General features: G+C 45.9%; 1 protein-coding gene across 2 annotated transcripts in view; it reads left to right on the top strand.

Moving 5' to 3' along the window:
* kirrel3l (kirre like nephrin family adhesion molecule 3, like) overlaps positions 1 to 16,568 on the top strand; it is a 35,064-nt gene extending 18,496 nt beyond the window's left edge. The window contains exons 2-15 of one of the 2 annotated variants that reach the window (XM_073485906.1): positions 2,724 to 2,879; positions 3,509 to 3,658; positions 5,550 to 5,707; positions 7,163 to 7,313; positions 7,503 to 7,608; positions 8,218 to 8,366; positions 8,461 to 8,588; positions 9,802 to 9,928; positions 10,814 to 10,914; positions 11,642 to 11,840; positions 13,510 to 13,617; positions 13,828 to 13,937; positions 14,103 to 14,192; positions 14,308 to 16,568. In XM_073485906.1, the coding sequence (XP_073342007.1) occupies positions 2,724 to 2,879; positions 3,509 to 3,658; positions 5,550 to 5,707; positions 7,163 to 7,313; positions 7,503 to 7,608; positions 8,218 to 8,366; positions 8,461 to 8,588; positions 9,802 to 9,928; positions 10,814 to 10,914; positions 11,642 to 11,840; positions 13,510 to 13,617; positions 13,828 to 13,937; positions 14,103 to 14,192; positions 14,308 to 14,799 (2,225 nt within the window). In that variant the 3' untranslated portion in view covers positions 14,800 to 16,568. Of the gene's footprint in view, positions 1 to 2,723; positions 2,880 to 3,508; positions 3,659 to 5,549; positions 5,708 to 7,162; positions 7,314 to 7,502; positions 7,609 to 8,217; positions 8,367 to 8,460; positions 8,589 to 9,801; positions 9,929 to 10,813; positions 10,915 to 11,641; positions 11,841 to 13,509; positions 13,630 to 13,827; positions 13,938 to 14,102; positions 14,193 to 14,307 lie in introns of both variants that reach the window. The other variant, XM_073485905.1, reaches the window with a different exon arrangement.
* Positions 16,569 to 16,682: the final 114 nt, after the last annotated feature.

The following is a 16,682-nucleotide window of genomic DNA, read 5'->3' as shown; positions in this document are numbered from 1 at the left end:
CAGATCTAAATTTTAACTGCCTTTAAAGTAACATTAAGCACGCCACATGCGGTACGACTAATCTGTACGTATTTACCTGCGTAACATTCAACACTACATGGTGAATAAACCGACATCTACTGCAGAGATGTTGGGATTTCAAGGGGATTCAAATCTTTCTTTTCGAATTTGATTCAATCACAGCCAAAACACAAGCTCCTCATTTTTTTGGAGTCTGGTGAAGACACTGAAAGCTGCAGTATGGTTGGCATTGTGGTGTTTGCACGCACGTGTACGTGCCACTGCAGCACACCAAGAACAAGCTCCTTCACACCCACAGCCTCCTATACTTCTTCTGACTGCCTCTCCTCCACTGTTTCTTTGTCTGGTTCTGTTCCTCCCTCCCTCTCTCCTCGTCAGAAATGTATTCATGTAATTAAGCTGCTAATACACCGTCAAAGAATTGTCTAATTCAGCAAGGAGGAATTAAAGGAATCTGGCATGAGTCATTAGCCAGTCGAGATGTTCTGTTGAGCATTTTCAATAAGGGAGCTGGAGAGCAATGAATCACTCGTATGGTGTGAAGACATTCGCCACAGCACATACTCTGTACTCTATATTTGTACGCCGTGGCGTTAATTGCCATATGTGAGCATGCAAAATTGTACGTGGGTGAGGTGAAGAGAAACAATTCAATGCATGTAATCCATCCGAACAATCATCCAATGCGCTGAATTGTTGCTCCATTGTAAACATTTTGATACTCTGGGCAAGATACTTAAAAATGTTTGTACTGTGGCGAGTACAAAGAGGAAAATCCCCATCTCACTCTGCAAGGGGAGGCATATGAAAACGCTCAACAGCTCATAAAGGCAGAATGTTAGGGACAGGCGGGCAGACTGTAAAAACTGCATTTTTGAAGGTATGATGGGAAAATGCCAGCCTTCGCTAAACGCCTAATAGCCTGAGCTAGAAGACGTTTCACTTCTCATTGACGCTCTTAAATTGGCCTCTTTTGATCCACAGTGCGTGACACACATACAGCCTACCTGTGTGCATCCACAGCTCGATGGGCTTTTCAAACACATTGGTAAAATGATGCACGGGGAGACATTATTGGTTGAGCTAACATGCATTGTTCTCTGATCTTTCTTTTCTGTTCAACTATCTATTAACTATGTACTTTGGCCCAGATGGAGAGAGAATGGGCGCATTTGAAAATGGCTTTTTTCGAGGCGGTCGTTGAGAAACCCCGCAAAAGCCTGAGCCGTGGAGAGCTCACGTTCATGATGAACTCACTGTTTGGCGGCTTTAATTGTGCTGTTGGGAGACAGAGGCAGGAGGGCGCAAAAGGGAGAGAGGGGAGGCGAGGGGCAGGGTTCAGTCCACGGTGCACCCCGAGATGAAGTGGATAATTGAGTGCGGAATAAACACTGCCAACAAGCTCTGAAGCCCCCCTCTCTCAAAACAGAAAAGAAAAACTGGAGAGAATGGAGCGAGAGAAAGAGGGGGAAGAGACGGGCAAAGAGAAAAGGGGTGAGAGAGAGGGAGAGAGAAAATCCCAGCTACCCTCTGGGGGGAAAAGCTGCTATTGAAAAGCTATTAAACTTGCATTTAGCAGGATTGATTGGAAATGAAGAGGCCTATTAAAAGAGAGGGACAAGGGGACAATAGCGCGTCTCTGGCCGCCGTATGTTGCCCTCCTTTCAGCGGCTTTCTTCGCCGGGAGGGGGGGGCAACCCTGTCTGTTTAAGCGCTCCCACCAAGAGAAGCAGTTCAGGGGGGGGCTTAGCACTGCCTGAATAGAACCCTCTTTATCTTCCTCTGTCCCCCTTCCCTTCCATTCTCCACTGAGCAACAAAGAAAGAGAGAAGAAGAATGAGGGAAGGCTTTTTTTTTTTTAAGTCCTCTTCCCGACTCACACAGACACCCCACTTAGATAACCAACCAACTGCCTCTCCCTCTCCTCCTACCTTCCCCTACGGATTAGTTACCTCTGGAGTGTTGCCATCTTCCCCTGCCAGTAGGGTTTGTAATACTCAATCTTTAGCATAGTGGCACAAACAGTTGGAACCGCGGATCCACATTCACGCTGTGTTTCCTGCATGCGTGTGAAGGCAGGCCAGCCAATCCGGTGAGACTGTTTGCCGTACTTAAACACAGCAGCGGAACGGCGGCAGGTGTCTCTGCTGACTTTCAGCAGGCTCAAACGGATGGGTCCCCCGGGAACTTTAATGGAGTTTTGATTGTTTAACATCCATTTTTACAAAAAAGCGCTCTGAAAGAGTGGCAGATTTTTCTCCCCAGAAGTGTGTTTGCTTCATGTCAGCGAGCACATAACCATATGGCCTTGGGAAAGAGTTAAATAAGTTATGAAGCGCAGCTGACTCTTCCTCTTAGACCGCACATTTATAGAGGAGAAAAATAATATTTTCACACGTGTCAGCCTTGTCTCAGCAAGTGCCATGAAAACAAGAGACTTAGCAGACCAGTTCATGGGAGTCTGTTCTCTTTCACACTTAACTTTTTACACCCCTTACAGCGCAGGTTTCACTTTCCTCATGCTGCATCTCTGCTGGCTCTGCAGAAACCAACTGCCATTACAGTCTGCTCGCAGTATTCAGCATTCCTATATAATTTTTTTTTTTGCTATTTTGTGAATTTCAGTCCAAAGTGTCCATCTACCATCATGAAAATCCTAATAGATGTTATATTCATATCCTGCTTTCTCTCTTTTCTTCCAGCCGCCACCCAAGCAGCCTACTTCTCCCAGCAGCCTCAGGACCAGGTGGTTGTAGCTGGTCAGTCAGTGACTCTACCCTGCGTCATTGTGGGTTATCGGGGAATGGTACAATGGACCAAAGATGGCCTTGCACTGGGTGGAGAGAGAGACCTTCCAGGTATTATCTCTGACCTCTCTCTTTCTATCTGTCTCTTTTCTCTGCTGCTTCCTGGGTGTTTATTGCTCTCTCTGGCTCAGTCTGTCTTGATGCGATCAATGCTAGGTCTCATTAGAAACCAAGTCTCTCTCTGTCAAACGTTGGAGTTTTACGCAAATGAATGTTTAGAGAACAATGTACCCCGGACAGGTCGGCTACTGCTGCACATGCCGAACTTTAATTTGTTGCTTAGCATTTTAAGGGTCTTGTAGGAAGGTAGATAATCAATTGGCTTTTGTCACGCACTGACATTTAAATGTGTGGCAGACTAGAGAGAAGGTGGAGATGCTTCCTCTTGACCTTAGCCACCCCATCTTTATTATGTCTGTGTTTAAAGGACAGACTCCTCAGGCAGCAGCCCGCTCACGTGTTGCATTTTCCAGCCTCATGCTGCTCTGCTAACACAACGGCTCAATTCCTGGCCCAGTGAGGTGCTGCTTGCTTTCATTTGTGTCTTACAGAGCCTTGCCACGTTTCTCTCTCCTTTGTTCAAGGCACAAGTCTGTTCATTTTATAGTCCTTTCATTATGTGTTTGTTGTTGGTTGGTTTGTTTGTCTCTGACTCTATTCTCTGTGCTGGCTTCACGCAGGCTGGACGCGCTATTCCTTAATGGGCGACCCGCTATCAGGCGAGCACAGCTTGCTGATCGATTCGGCAGAGTTGGCGGATGACGCGGTGTATGAGTGTCAGGCTACACAGGCGGCACTGCGCTCCCACCGTGCCAAGCTCACTGTACTAGGTAAGATACACAGCTCACGCATGATCCTCACAGCCAGCCCTCGTGCCAAGGCCTGCCGGCTGGCAGCGCTTGGGAACAATCAGGGGAGTGTCTTCATCACAAAACACAGAAGACAAATAAACACATGTGCAATACACAAAAGATAATCGCTCAAGTTATCATAGACAAAAATAAAAAGTACATCAAAACACTCTTCACCACTCAAAGGTAACCCCATTGTAAATTGCTGGTGAAAGATCATGTCAGGAAAAGTATAATTCAAACAAAGCAAGGCTTAGCCAAGAGATCAAGCTAGAAAAAAAAAAAAGGAAGCCCCTCTGCTTTCAGTGGCGGTAATCAAGACTGTGGACGTCTTGGATAATGTGATTGCTGCAGTCACAAATGACTTGCGTAGCCGCTTGAAAGTCAGGGTCTGCACAGTTAGCACATTTTACAGTGAGCCACAACATTTGTCAACCGCAAGGCGGTTTTTACATTAACATGATGTGAGTGATCTACTTCTTCACACAGACGTTCAGAGGTGGAGGGGGGGAGAGGGGGTGAGGAGGAGGAGGAGGAGGAGGAGGAGGGCCAGGTCTTGTGGGAATTGGAATCGGCAAAGCACTGCTGTCATCTGGTGGCATGCAAGGGAATATCACTCATTAATTAGTCCTGTCAATTGTCCATACACTTTCAGCTAGTATTATACAGAAACTCAGAGGGAACAGTGATGCACACATGATGCTGCAGCTTCTGCCACAACACAAAACTTTCACTCTAGAGGCTGTTGTCCTTGAATATATCCGTTGTCAGTCAGGTGTGTATCCTGAGTTCATTGAGGCAAGCAGTACAGAGAATGTTGCCATGGAAAGGCAAGCAGACTGAGATCACAAGCATAAGAACATTTCTACTAAATGAACAGATTCACAGAGCTCACCTGTGACCATCAGCCCACCTTTCTGCATGTCACTTGTCAAGGCAGCACAAAGCAGCACGGTCATCACATGCCCACACACAGCCATAAACATGCCCACGTGGAGGCAGCAGAGAAAGTTGGTGAAGCTGTCTTCCTACATTAAATGCACTCTGAAAGACCCAGGCAGGTGGTTCATGAACATTATGTGCATTTCATAAACATATAAATGAAATCAGGTGCGTCGCTCAGGAGCGTGCGGTTTATGTGTGGACATAAGGAGTGTTAAAGAGAGGATGGGGCTCTTGCTGTGTATGGGTGTGCACATGCCTGTGTGTGTGTGTGTGTAAATCAATGTGGCCAGATGAGACCAAAGCAATCCTGCACAGTCAAAGGAGTCAACGGCGGGAGTGCAGTCAGGGGAATCGGCATGGAAATTAAAATCACCTAGCACTCGGATTCCATTAGTGTCCGTGCCGCGGCAGCGGAAGGACCTCTGACAATTCAGATACACACAGTGAAATTGGTTCGGTGGAGGGAGCGAGAAAGGCCAGCACAAACCCCATGTTTACGCCTTCTCTTATTGGTTGGGGAGATAGACGCCTTCATCAGGGGTGGCACGCTTGGCTTGCCAGTGGTGCGTGCGAAACCATGCAAATAAATGAACAAATAAGCAATTCAGTTGAAACATCACTCTGCAACAGTAAGAGCAAATAGAGTAATAATGCTAGTCCCAAGAAAGGAAATAAATAAGGTTGAGTCTGTTTTTTTTTCTTCTAAATGACAACAGTTCTTGGTCTTTCCTCCTGTCTGAAACTGCATCTTGTTAAACAGACACATGGCCATAAGGAGATACTGTTTGCTTCTTTTACTTGTGAGATATATTGATGCTGAGCGAAGAGCAAAAACAAGCTCAACACCAGATACTTCTTTGTGCTGGCCGGGAGCTGTAATGAGCTTTTTTGTTGTTTTGAGTGGTATGTTTGTTCTGCTTTACAGTTCCCCCGTCAGACCCTGTGGTGGAAGGCGGCCCTGTTGTACGTCTTAAGGCCCACACACGACACAACCTCACCTGCAGAGCCTCGGGAGCCAAACCTGCTGCTGAGATCACCTGGTACAGAGATGGAGAGGTCATGGAGTCTGCAGTTTATTCCAAGGTACATTAAGAAGAGATCTATGCCCAGCATTATCATTCAATCACTAACACCCACACGATATTACAAAACATGACAGCGGGCAGAAATAAATGCAGAGCTATTCAAAACAGAAATATTTTCTCTGAGGGTATAATATTCCTCTTTTCTTTCAGTTTGTCTTTTTATTTTTCTCATCTTTCTTCCGTGGTCTCGCAGTTTTTTTCCCTATTGCCACCCTTCTCTCGCTCACTCTCTGCAGTCCCCCTCCCATTTTCACCCAAGCCTGACCCCCCCCCCCCCCCCCCCCCCACCACCACCCCACCTCCTCTTCCACCCCCACCCCCTCTCGCTTGCAAACCCCCTCCACTCCCCCTTTTGCTCGCTAATGCAGCGACACTACAGCATAACTGGAGCATGCCAAAGCTCAGACAGGCATGAGTGTTTCATACAGTAGAGTTTCTGCAGAGAAGAAATCACCCACAACAATGCAGAAACACAATGGGGATGCGCCGGAGCGTAAGCCAGCCACGGCTGGGAAAGTGTCACATTTTTCATGCTCTCTGACCACGCTAAACGACGCTAAACGCCACATTTAAGGAGGCGAGAGCCTGCAGTGAGAAGGGAGGGCAGAGGATTGGAGGAGGGAGGGGGGAGAGGAGAGGAGAGGAGAGGAATACAGGGGGAGAGAAGAATATAGAGTTATCTGGTGAGATAGCTTTGTGAAAAACAGAGAGAATTTCCAACATTAAGAAGTGAGACTTGGGGGAGGAGAAAGCTTTGTCCGAGTGAGGGGTGGTGACAGGGAGTGATGTGATTTGATCCAGCATAAAAATGCTTTTTGTGTGTCTGGCCGAGGAAGTGAAAGCCTCCGTCCATTGATTTGGCTGCCCAGGGAAAAGGCTTGGCTCGCCCTTGCTCTTTTTCCAAAGATGTGTGACACTTCTTCCTCACTGTCACCACCAAAAAAAAAAAAAAAAACGACACACAGGCACCTTGGCCATCACAGTTTTTTTTTTCCTCTTGTGTGAGTGTGTGTGTGTGTGAGGGAGAAAGTGAGAGAGCTGTGAGCCATATCCTCAGAATCTACACCTTTCCTCACTTAGGCGTATTGATTTCTGTGAGCAGTAAATAGATTTAAAAGATGATGACAAACAAGGAGCGCTGACGGGGAACACTCTCAGAAATGTGGGAACAGCACAATATCCCCCTGCTGCATCATAAAATATATGATTTAACTGCCATGCCAAAGAACGGGATGGCAATTTTAATGCCTCACACATGAAAAAATAAGACCTGCAGTGTCATAGAGATATTCTATGAGTGGTGCGAGCACAAATAACAAGTGACTTGCTTGTGCAACATTGAGCTGATGTTCAGTTCTACTCAATTGTAATGGAGTCTCTCTGTAAAAGTTTGTAAACCGCTGTTCAGGACTTTCAGCAGCGTCTAACAGCTACACTGTGCATTGTTGTGCAGACACTGATGGAGGATGGGAAGAGGGAGTTGGCTGTCAGTATGCTTCCAATCACCCCTGAGGACAGCGACACCGGGCGCACCTACACCTGCAGGGTTCTTAACCCAGCTGCCCCTGCTGGTCGCCAGACATCGGTCACCATCAACGTCCAGCGTGAGTGTCCCGGCATCTGCCTTCCTTTAAAGACCGCCAAAATAAAGCACGCTATGTTCAGTAATCTGTAAAAGGACATTTAATCCTGTTGCACCGTTAAAAGGTGGCTGGTGCCAATAAGATTAGTAAATCTGATGAAGAGCTAAGTCGTACATTCGTGTCAGTAACATAAAGGTTTTCCTTTCACAGACCCTCCTTCAGTGACTCTGTCAGTCCAGCCTCAGACTGTGACGGAGGGAGCAAAGGTTCTCTTCATCTGCTCTGCTTCGGCCAATCCTGAAATCACCGGATACAGGTATCCATCCTTCGTTTTAATCTTTCGAAATCCTTGAAAGTTTTTGGATTTGAGGGAAAAAGGCCTTGAGAGTTTTTTAAACTAGACGTTAATAGACTTGGGTCATTGAAAGTTCTTGAATTTTCTTTATTTTATTATATTTTCTTTACTATATGTTAGCATATAGGCTACGTTCTGCTGTCTGCATGTGTCGCAGTTGCCTTATTTTTGCACGCGCTACTTGCCTCGAGAAAGTGTGATGGTTAACCTTGATCTGTGTTTCAAATTATATAATGCTGGGTCCTTGAATATCAGGGAATTAGACCTGGAAAGTCCTTGAAAAGTCTTTGAGTTTGATGTTTAAGAAGATGTGGGAGCCCTGGATCTCAGTTTTTGATGATGACACAATGCAATCACATAACTATTTCATGACATTATATGGTGTGAAAGAGGCAGGACAAGCATGCAAGTGTTTCGTAGATTCATTGGGTTAAATGGGCTGCTTGATTGGCAGCCTTTGATTGTGATTGGCACAAGCCGTGAATCAGCTAATAGCCACTTTGGTACGCATGGCTGACTACCTTCCCTGAACTAATGCGACCGTATAATGTGATTATTCATCTGTCCCAGGTGGTCGAAAGGAGGAGTCCCCATCTCCGAGGCAAACGGGGACAGCCTTGAGGTGACGGTGGACTACTCTTACTTCACAGACCCTGTCTCCTGCGAGGTGTCCAACTCTGTGGGCAGCACCAATGTCAGCACACTGGTCGATGTCCAATGTGAGTTTAACTTTGTGGCTGAGCTGTGTATTTTGAGATTTTAAAAGCAGCCTTGTATTGATTGTAACTGACTGTCTGTGTTGCTTCACCCTAGTTGGCCCCAGACTGCTGTCGGAGCCCAAGCCAATGACGGTGGATATCGGGATGGATGCAGCCTTTACTTGTGCGTGGACTGGAAACCCTCCTCTCACCCTGGCCTGGACGAAGCATGGCTCCAGCGTGGTAAGGCAACAAACACTTGTCATTGATTTATCCTGGTGATATGGTGAAGCTTCAACACCATCCCTCAACACCACCCCTCCAGAGAGGGATATTCACACATGGCCTTCAGGCATGAATCCCTCACACTTCCCCCCCCACACACACACATTCTTTTTCAGGCTGTATCTTCAACACCTCCTCTCTCCATGCTCCCTGAGGGCTAAAGCCTCTGGCAAAAAACTGTCCGTCCACTGACAGATTCATGCAGCATCATTACTGTACATGACATGCTGTCATAATTCTAACTCAATCAATCGCTCCATCAATCAGTCAGTCAACCAGTGAGCCAAGGTGTGGTTGAAACTAACAACATTACAACACGTGCTGCAACTTTCAGAGCGGCGCCTGGTTCTTAGACATTAAAAAGGCCCGGCTGCACTTGAGTATCCATTTCCTCAAAGTCAATTTCGTAGGTGGAACAAATGGGACATTTCCACCTTCACTTTACATCATCCTGGTAAAAATCTTTCAGCGCATGCACACCATCAGCAGGGACATCCCATAGGAGCCTCTCTCCTGGCGACTAATATAATTTCTGAGGCGATGCAGGAGAAAACACCCTCAGTAAAGAATGCTGCAGGAGTGGCGTAAGCGATGCTGTCATCTCAAAGAGTGAGCGCTTTCAGCCCCTCTAAGGGAGGCATTTTTCTAATCCACCCACTGCTACTGTCCCTCACACAGCCAGGAGTAATGGATTAATTGGGTTACTCCATGAGTGTGTTGAAATAAAAAAAATTGGAGAGGGTGGGAGGGGGGGAGGACGGAGTGGGGGTAAATGGATTAATCACAGCTTGATGGAATGACAGGATCAATGAGCTAAGGACTGAGTGAGTGTAGCAGCTCCAAAGGCTAGGGCCCACTCACACCACAGTACGCTCTGATCTGTCCCCACTGTTTAATTACAACAATCTCCCCAGCAGCACGGTCACTCAGCGGTGGCTGGAGTGCTTTAATGCCGTGATTAAAGCTCTTCACAATGAAATTAAACTCAAACCACCAGCATTTGTTACAATGGTCAGCCCACCTCTGTGCTGCCTCCACAATGAGTGGGCCACTGATAAAGGTCCCGGTCTCCTTTGTCTGCCTCTTCCTCCCTACATCGCCTCGCTTTCTCTTTCTTGCTCATTCTCTTTCTGACACGCTGCTCACTTGTTCTCTCTGGATTTCTCACTAGGTGCTCAGTAATGGTAACACCTTGCAGCTGAAGGCTGTTACCCAGGAGGATGCTGGAACATACACCTGCAAGGCCATCGTGCCCCGGATTGGAGTTGCAGAAAGAGATGTCACTCTCACTATTAATGGTGAGTGGCTTTTTTTTTCAAAGCTTTTTTTTAGATATAGTATAGATAGGGGAAGTCTTTCCTCTTCCGATGGACCACCATGGGACCTTATTTAAGAAAAAATATGTACAGTAGTTAATGGCAAGAGACAAATGTTTTTACTGTGCCCTGAATTACACATATGACATTTGTCATGAAACTGTTGAAGTATAGGACGGCGAAAATATGTAATTAGAAATACCCAACAGCGTACAGGGTCGCCGATAGTTTTGCTTGTGCCCAGGACAAGATCATCTCCAAAGCATGTTATCTTTGGGGTTAGAGGGGCCTTTTGGGCCAACTGACCTGGTGTCCTGCCACTTGTCGACAGCTCTGGTTGCAAAAGTGACATCAATTCGTTTAACTCTCACAAAAACCCATGACTGAAACCTTGTCGAGCCAGCTTGCATGCTAGCTAGCTTCCAGAACCGACTAACTCCACTTTTGCATCGCTGCAGCTGTCAACATGGTCAGATTTTTACATCTTTTAATACTTTTTCTTTGCTAAGATGATGGCCATGTTGGTGTTGGTCATGTTTATTGCACGAGACAAGAGATGTAGTTCACTGAGCGGTTTCACACAAAATGTAGCCTTGCATAGCCAGACCAAAGTATCACCACAGTGCTGTATTAGTGCTGGAGAAAGGTTTGGATGAGTCTCTTGCCATTTATGACTATAGTACATGAAGGGGAGGGACTTCTTCTCTCTATACAGGGTTGCTTGTTATGTTTGGAGTGATCTGTTGAATGAATAGCATCAAAATTTACTGATCTGATTCTTTGTTACTGGTCAGTATTTCAAACTATCCTTCTGTTTTTTTCATTATCCACTCTGCTCTCTCTGTCCTTCTTTCTTCTTCACACCAGGCCCTCCTATCATCACAGCGGAAGCCACGCAGCATGCTGTCAAGCACTCCAAGGGCAAGCTGGAGTGTCGGGTGGGAAGCAGCCCCCCGCCTGATAAGATTGTAAGTGAGCCTCTTATTTGTGCTGTGTGTCATTCACTTATGTTTGAGAGCTTCCATACTCCGTGTTCCTCCTATAGCCACACCCACATGAGATGGATCATTCAGCGTAGTTTCATCCCTGACCTCACCTTCACACCTTTGCACCCGCACATCTCCACCTCGAGCTCTAACAAACACGCACACACACACACACACATACACATATTCACAACTCTAATTGCACAGACGTTGACTGGAGAGAAAGTGGAGTTGTGGGGAGCTGTGGGAGACTGGCTTCCTGCAGGTTTCAGCCAAACCGCATTCAATTAGCGGCCCAAGAGGCATCACTCGGCTGACCCTGTTGAACTGCCGAAGGTACGCTGGGCTGAGAGAGGATAATTAGGGTGTGAGGAGGAGTGAGAGACAGGTGCCCTGCTGGCCCTGTGCTACAGACAGCAGAGAGGAGCCTTATTTCATAGTGCAGCTACCTAACCCTCCTTAGGCTTCACCTGCAGGGCAGACGTGGGAGGCAGCTTAAACATGAGCCTGTGCGCTGTGTCAGCCACGGAGCACCTTAGAGGTCGGCGGAGAGAAAGCAGAACAGAGAGAGAAACTGGTGTTCAGTCAGCGGCAGGCAGGGATCTAAGGATAAACAGCTGCATAGGCCCCTGCTATGTTCACCGGTGAGGAATTCTTCATAGAAAAGCGACTTACTCCCTGTTGTCTATTCTCTTGCTCCTCTCCGCAGGTGTGGACCTTTGGAGACATGAGCCTGTCCTCTGGTTCCTCTGGTCGTTACTCAGTGCAGACGGTAACCAGTGACCACGGGGTCCTTTCTTCTCTGGTGCTGTCCGAGACTCTGGCACAGGATTTCCAGCTGCGCTACAACTGCACTGCTTGGAACCGCTTCGGCACAGGCACAGCCCTGGTCACACTGAAGGAGCAAGGTACGCACTAAGCATGTGCACAATTAGTTGACGAGTGACTAAACGTTACTGGCTTCACTAGTTGGAACCAGAAGTAAAACTAATTATTATTAGTGTATACTTTAAAATTACATCTGACATAATTTGCACTGAAATTTCCCAGTCAAAAGGTTGCTATATAAAAAAATAGCAGCTTTGTTGTTAAAGGAGCAATATGTAAGAATTTAAAACATTCAAAAACTAAAACAGCACTCAATAGAGTGCATACCTCCACCAAGGACCAACAGTCCCCTTTGACTCATCCTCCATCTTGGTGTTGTGGAAATCTGTTGAGTAGTTTTTTTGTAATCCTGCTGACAAACCAACCAACCAGCAAATGGACACGGGCCAACACATAACCTCCTTAGGTAGTAAACTAAAATCATCAACAGAATGTAAAGAAATAACAGTTTTGACATTATGTCAAAGACGTCTATGTCTGAGGTTAGCATGCTAACCAGCTAGCCCCGACTCACATTATCTTGTAATACCACTTTGTACCTCAGAGGGCAATAGTGAGTCACTGTAGCGTCCAGTCTGCCCTGATGGATGACCACTGAGTGATGCCAAACCTACTCTGCTGATATGCTGCCCCATGTTTGTCTGGAGTATAACTTCAACAGGTTAATTATTACAATTATTACATATTGCACCTTTAACAACACTGATTAACTGTTGCATCTAGGATCCAATATACTGATATTTTTAGATTAAACTGTGCTCAGTTTTGACTGTTTACAGATGGTTTACTTACTTTTAGACTTGTGGACTAGTCTTATAATGAACTTCAGTCTAAACGTCTGGAAAATTAGCCATTCGTACCAACCCTAGCACACACTGACAGGAGTGATAATCCCCCACCAGACCCCTCTGCAGATGTTACAGTGATACTCTCAATCCTAGCTGTGAAAGGGGGCCAGATAAGGTGAAAGCAGTGCTCCTGTCTTGTACTTATCTTAATTATACTCCCCTAATCGATATGATTTAATCAGCAGATGGTTCCTTTAATGAATATGTTTGCCCCATAACATAGATATTGATTGGGGGACAAAAGTCAATTAGAGGAAGTCACATGTGTTTGCGGTTGGACTCGTATTCTCCATCACTGTATCGGAGCCAAGTTCAGGCTGAAGCCCCTTTAAGTGATCTTAGAATTAGGCAGTAGTACTACCAGTACTACTACTGATGCTACTGGAAGCTTTTGTTGCAGCAGACACCAAAAATAAGGTCCTCTCCAGTAATTTACATCAACGTAGCAGAGTGGGGTCTCTAGAGAAATGGGCAGCGGTATCTCCTGGAATCTCTAATTAGATTACTGTCTGTTGCTTCATTGCATGTCAGGCCTTGTTACCCTTCTTTCAGAGAGATTAGAGACAATAGCCAGGCTGTGGGTTGCCGGATTGCCCGCACGAGCATACGCTGGCAGTGAGCAGGCCAGGGCTTACTGCAGATGAATTTATATAGGCGCTGACGTTTGTGGGATTAGCAAGACAAACGAATGGATCTCTTTTTTCTTTCGCTCTGATCTGAACATTCCCGACACTGACACTTATGCTCTTCCATCTCTCATTTCATCCCTTTCCTTCTCTTGACAACCTTCTACCCCCACCCCCTGTGTCACACTTCTCTTCCATTACTCTTCTTGTTACAGAAGCCCTGCCTATGTTGATAATTGTCGGCGGAGCAGTAGGTGGAGGCTGTGTCCTGCTCATCTGTGTCATCACTCTAGTCTCCCTGTGCTGCAGGCACACAGGCAAAGGTGAGCTCAACGGTCAGTATGGGCAAGAGGGTCAACAGCCAATTCTCCACATCAAACAGATTGAAGTCTTTTTTCATTTGTGAGCAGAAAATCGAGCAGTTTCTGTGCGATTTTTGTGCCGTTTCACCCTGTGTTTAAATAGAACTTCTGATGTAAATGTTACTTCTAGTAAATGTCAAGTAAAGCCTTTTTTATTCTCAATTCCCACAGGCAAAAGGTGCACTCGTCTTTCCAAGAGCGACATCAGAGTTCAGATCGTTCACAGCGATCACAACGCTACACGTGGCAACGATGATGAGGAGGATGTCAAAGAGCCCATGGTAAATTTCTTTGTTCACCGCCTCTGTGTGCCAGATATCTCTCTTGATGGTTACGGAGTATTCACATCAACACTGTAGTGTGATACTCCGATTTTGCTCTGTTCTCATTCAAGTGAGGTCTTGTTCGTCCTAGTAATTCTTCAAAAATGCTTGGTCTTCCCTCAGGCTCCAAACAGCAGCGAGTCTCCAGGGACATCGCGCACAGAACATAGCGACCTCCTGGAAGAGGAGGAGGATGAGAGATCGGACATCAAGGTAAAACTGAAAATACTCGCAGAAACACGCTCAAAATAGCAAGAATGTATTATTGTCATCTATTATTCTGAACTTTGAAAAGTTCATGATGTAATTTTCTCTCTCCCTCTCAAAGGATCCCACCAATGGATACTACAACGTCCGTGGCCACGAGGACCGCCACATCCGCAGCAGCGGATTCTCTGAATATGTCCCCAACACTCGGCCAGTCTACACTCCATCACAGCTGCCCTCCCCCAGCCCCATGTACGGTCAGCACGGCACCCAGCCTCGTGTCTATGACTTCTCCCACCGATACGCAACCACCACAGCGGGCAGAACCGCATACGAACAGCAGCAAGCTGCCCAGCAGCAGCCTGCCCAGTCGGCCAGCATTTATCCCACTGATCCCATCTACAGTGGCTCTGCTTACCTACCTGCTACCTATGGTCGCGCCTTCACCAGCTACGTCAAGCCCGCTTCCTACGAGAAGGTGGATGCGTATGACCAATCAGATCAGGCCAGCAAGGTGTCAAGCTCGTCTCGTTTCTCTTATGCCTCCTCACAAGTGTCCTCCCAGCAGTCTGACTACGGCCGGCCCTCACAACGTATGCAGACGCATGTTTGATTGGACAAACAAGTTGGGGAAAAGAAGAGTATAGGAGCAGTGAGTAGATAACCATTGTCAGCGCCACATATGTGGCTGGACTAACATGAACAGAGACTTTATTTACTCGGACAGTCCTCCAAGGACGTGTCTGGACAGTGTTTGGAGGGAGTCGTGTGATTTAGGTTATGGGATAACCGACCTTTATTTGTTGTGATGGTTTGAGGGATCTGCAACGATGCTAACTGTGGAGCTCCTGAGCTGGAGAATTCAGCAGATTGTGATGTTCAAGTCAAACTTCTGATTACAGTGTGATACCTCACCAGGTTATCTCTACATGATGACCACCCAAACCTGTGGAGATATTCTGTCGGTGCAAGAGCCAACTAGAAAACAAATCAAATGCATCTCCTGAATTTGGGTGGCCAAAATGACTGGGGTAGCTGTTTACCTGCCTTCCAGAGTTTACTTTTTGTCAACGCTAAATGTCAAACACGACCTCTAAAACACTTTGAAAGACAAACTAAGACATATTTGAGGAAAAAAACAGATATGAACAACCTATCGTTGTCTGTCATTTGGTGTTTTGTTGGCATGCGAAAGGAATTCTAAGCACATTTGTGTCTCTATCATCAACAACCGACTGAGCTATCCACAGAGACAGACAAACTATTCTGCACAACAGGCTAGCTCTACTGACCAACAAGTGCTCCAGGCACTGTACTGTATGAGGAGTCTAATCAGCGGTGGAATACTTCTGGCCTGAGCTGTATTCCTGGAGCTTCTTCTGATAATAACCCTAACATGTTGGACTTATTGGTGGATAAAAAGACGGAGCTACGAAGAGAATGTGTATTGTAGCCTTCATTGTAATGGGGGACTGTATGTTAACTGTGTGTTGTACCAAGATGGACAAGGTAAGGCCATGAAAACCCAAAGATGGTGATAATTTTACAGGGGGGAAACGGGGGCTGAGGCTGAGGCTACTTCTGTCCTACCCCTGCTACTGTTTTCTGATTGTAAAATCAAGAGTAGGCTATTACCAGAACAATCAAAAGTGGTGATTTGGAACGGTGGCAATCTTGAACTTAAAATAAACTTGAATGCAGCGTCAATTTTCGGCAGGCTCAGGTGGGGAAAGAAAGTCCTAACGCGGACCACACACTCAAGTTTTACAACTCAATCAAATTGTCTCAATATGTTTACAAGAAACAGTACTACCCTGAAACACTAAGTATCTGTACAAATGGCTGAGCCCATACTTTCTCTCTGTTGCATGCAAATGATGTGTCTAGTGAAATCTTCAGCGTTTATCTTCATGTCCATTTCATGTTTGAGACATTGGTTTTCTTCACTTGGCCCGGTTGCATTCCAACTCCTGGATGTTTCAGTATGGACGCCTGTACTGCCATTTGTCTATGAAGCTGTTACCAGGCAGCCTGACAAGAGAACAAAAGTCACTTAAAGTGAGGAGGCAAACATCATCGCTTGTCTTTATTTTTATATTTTATATAAGCCTTAATGTACAGCGTGTAAGCTGCTCTATTGTAAAGTATCTTTATATACATATGTATCTATCTTGGTTGATTTGTTTGGGTCCACAGATTTTTCTCGTCTATAAGTTTGTTCATCAATCATTGAATGCAGTTACTATGCTTTTTTTTTGGAACACAACTAATTGCCATTTGTTTGTTCATTCTTTTAATAATGTATTAAGAATTTTATTTGCTAAAAATGAGCTACCGTTGCTTGTACCTTTGTACACATATTTATATTTAAATAAAACCATTTCCGATAAAGAACTGGCTGGTGTGAATCTTGAGTTCTCCGCCTGGTGAGGAGAACAGCGACAAACAAAGCGTTCCATGTACCAACAATGATGAATACATAAATTAGCAGCACTG

This window comes from Pagrus major, chromosome 17 (assembly GCF_040436345.1).
Source record: "Pagrus major chromosome 17, Pma_NU_1.0".
In the NCBI taxonomy this organism is placed as follows: domain Eukaryota; kingdom Metazoa; phylum Chordata; class Actinopteri; order Spariformes; family Sparidae; genus Pagrus; species Pagrus major.
The sequence above is the reverse complement of the archived record's forward strand: the minus strand, read 5'-3'. Positions and strand labels throughout refer to the sequence as shown.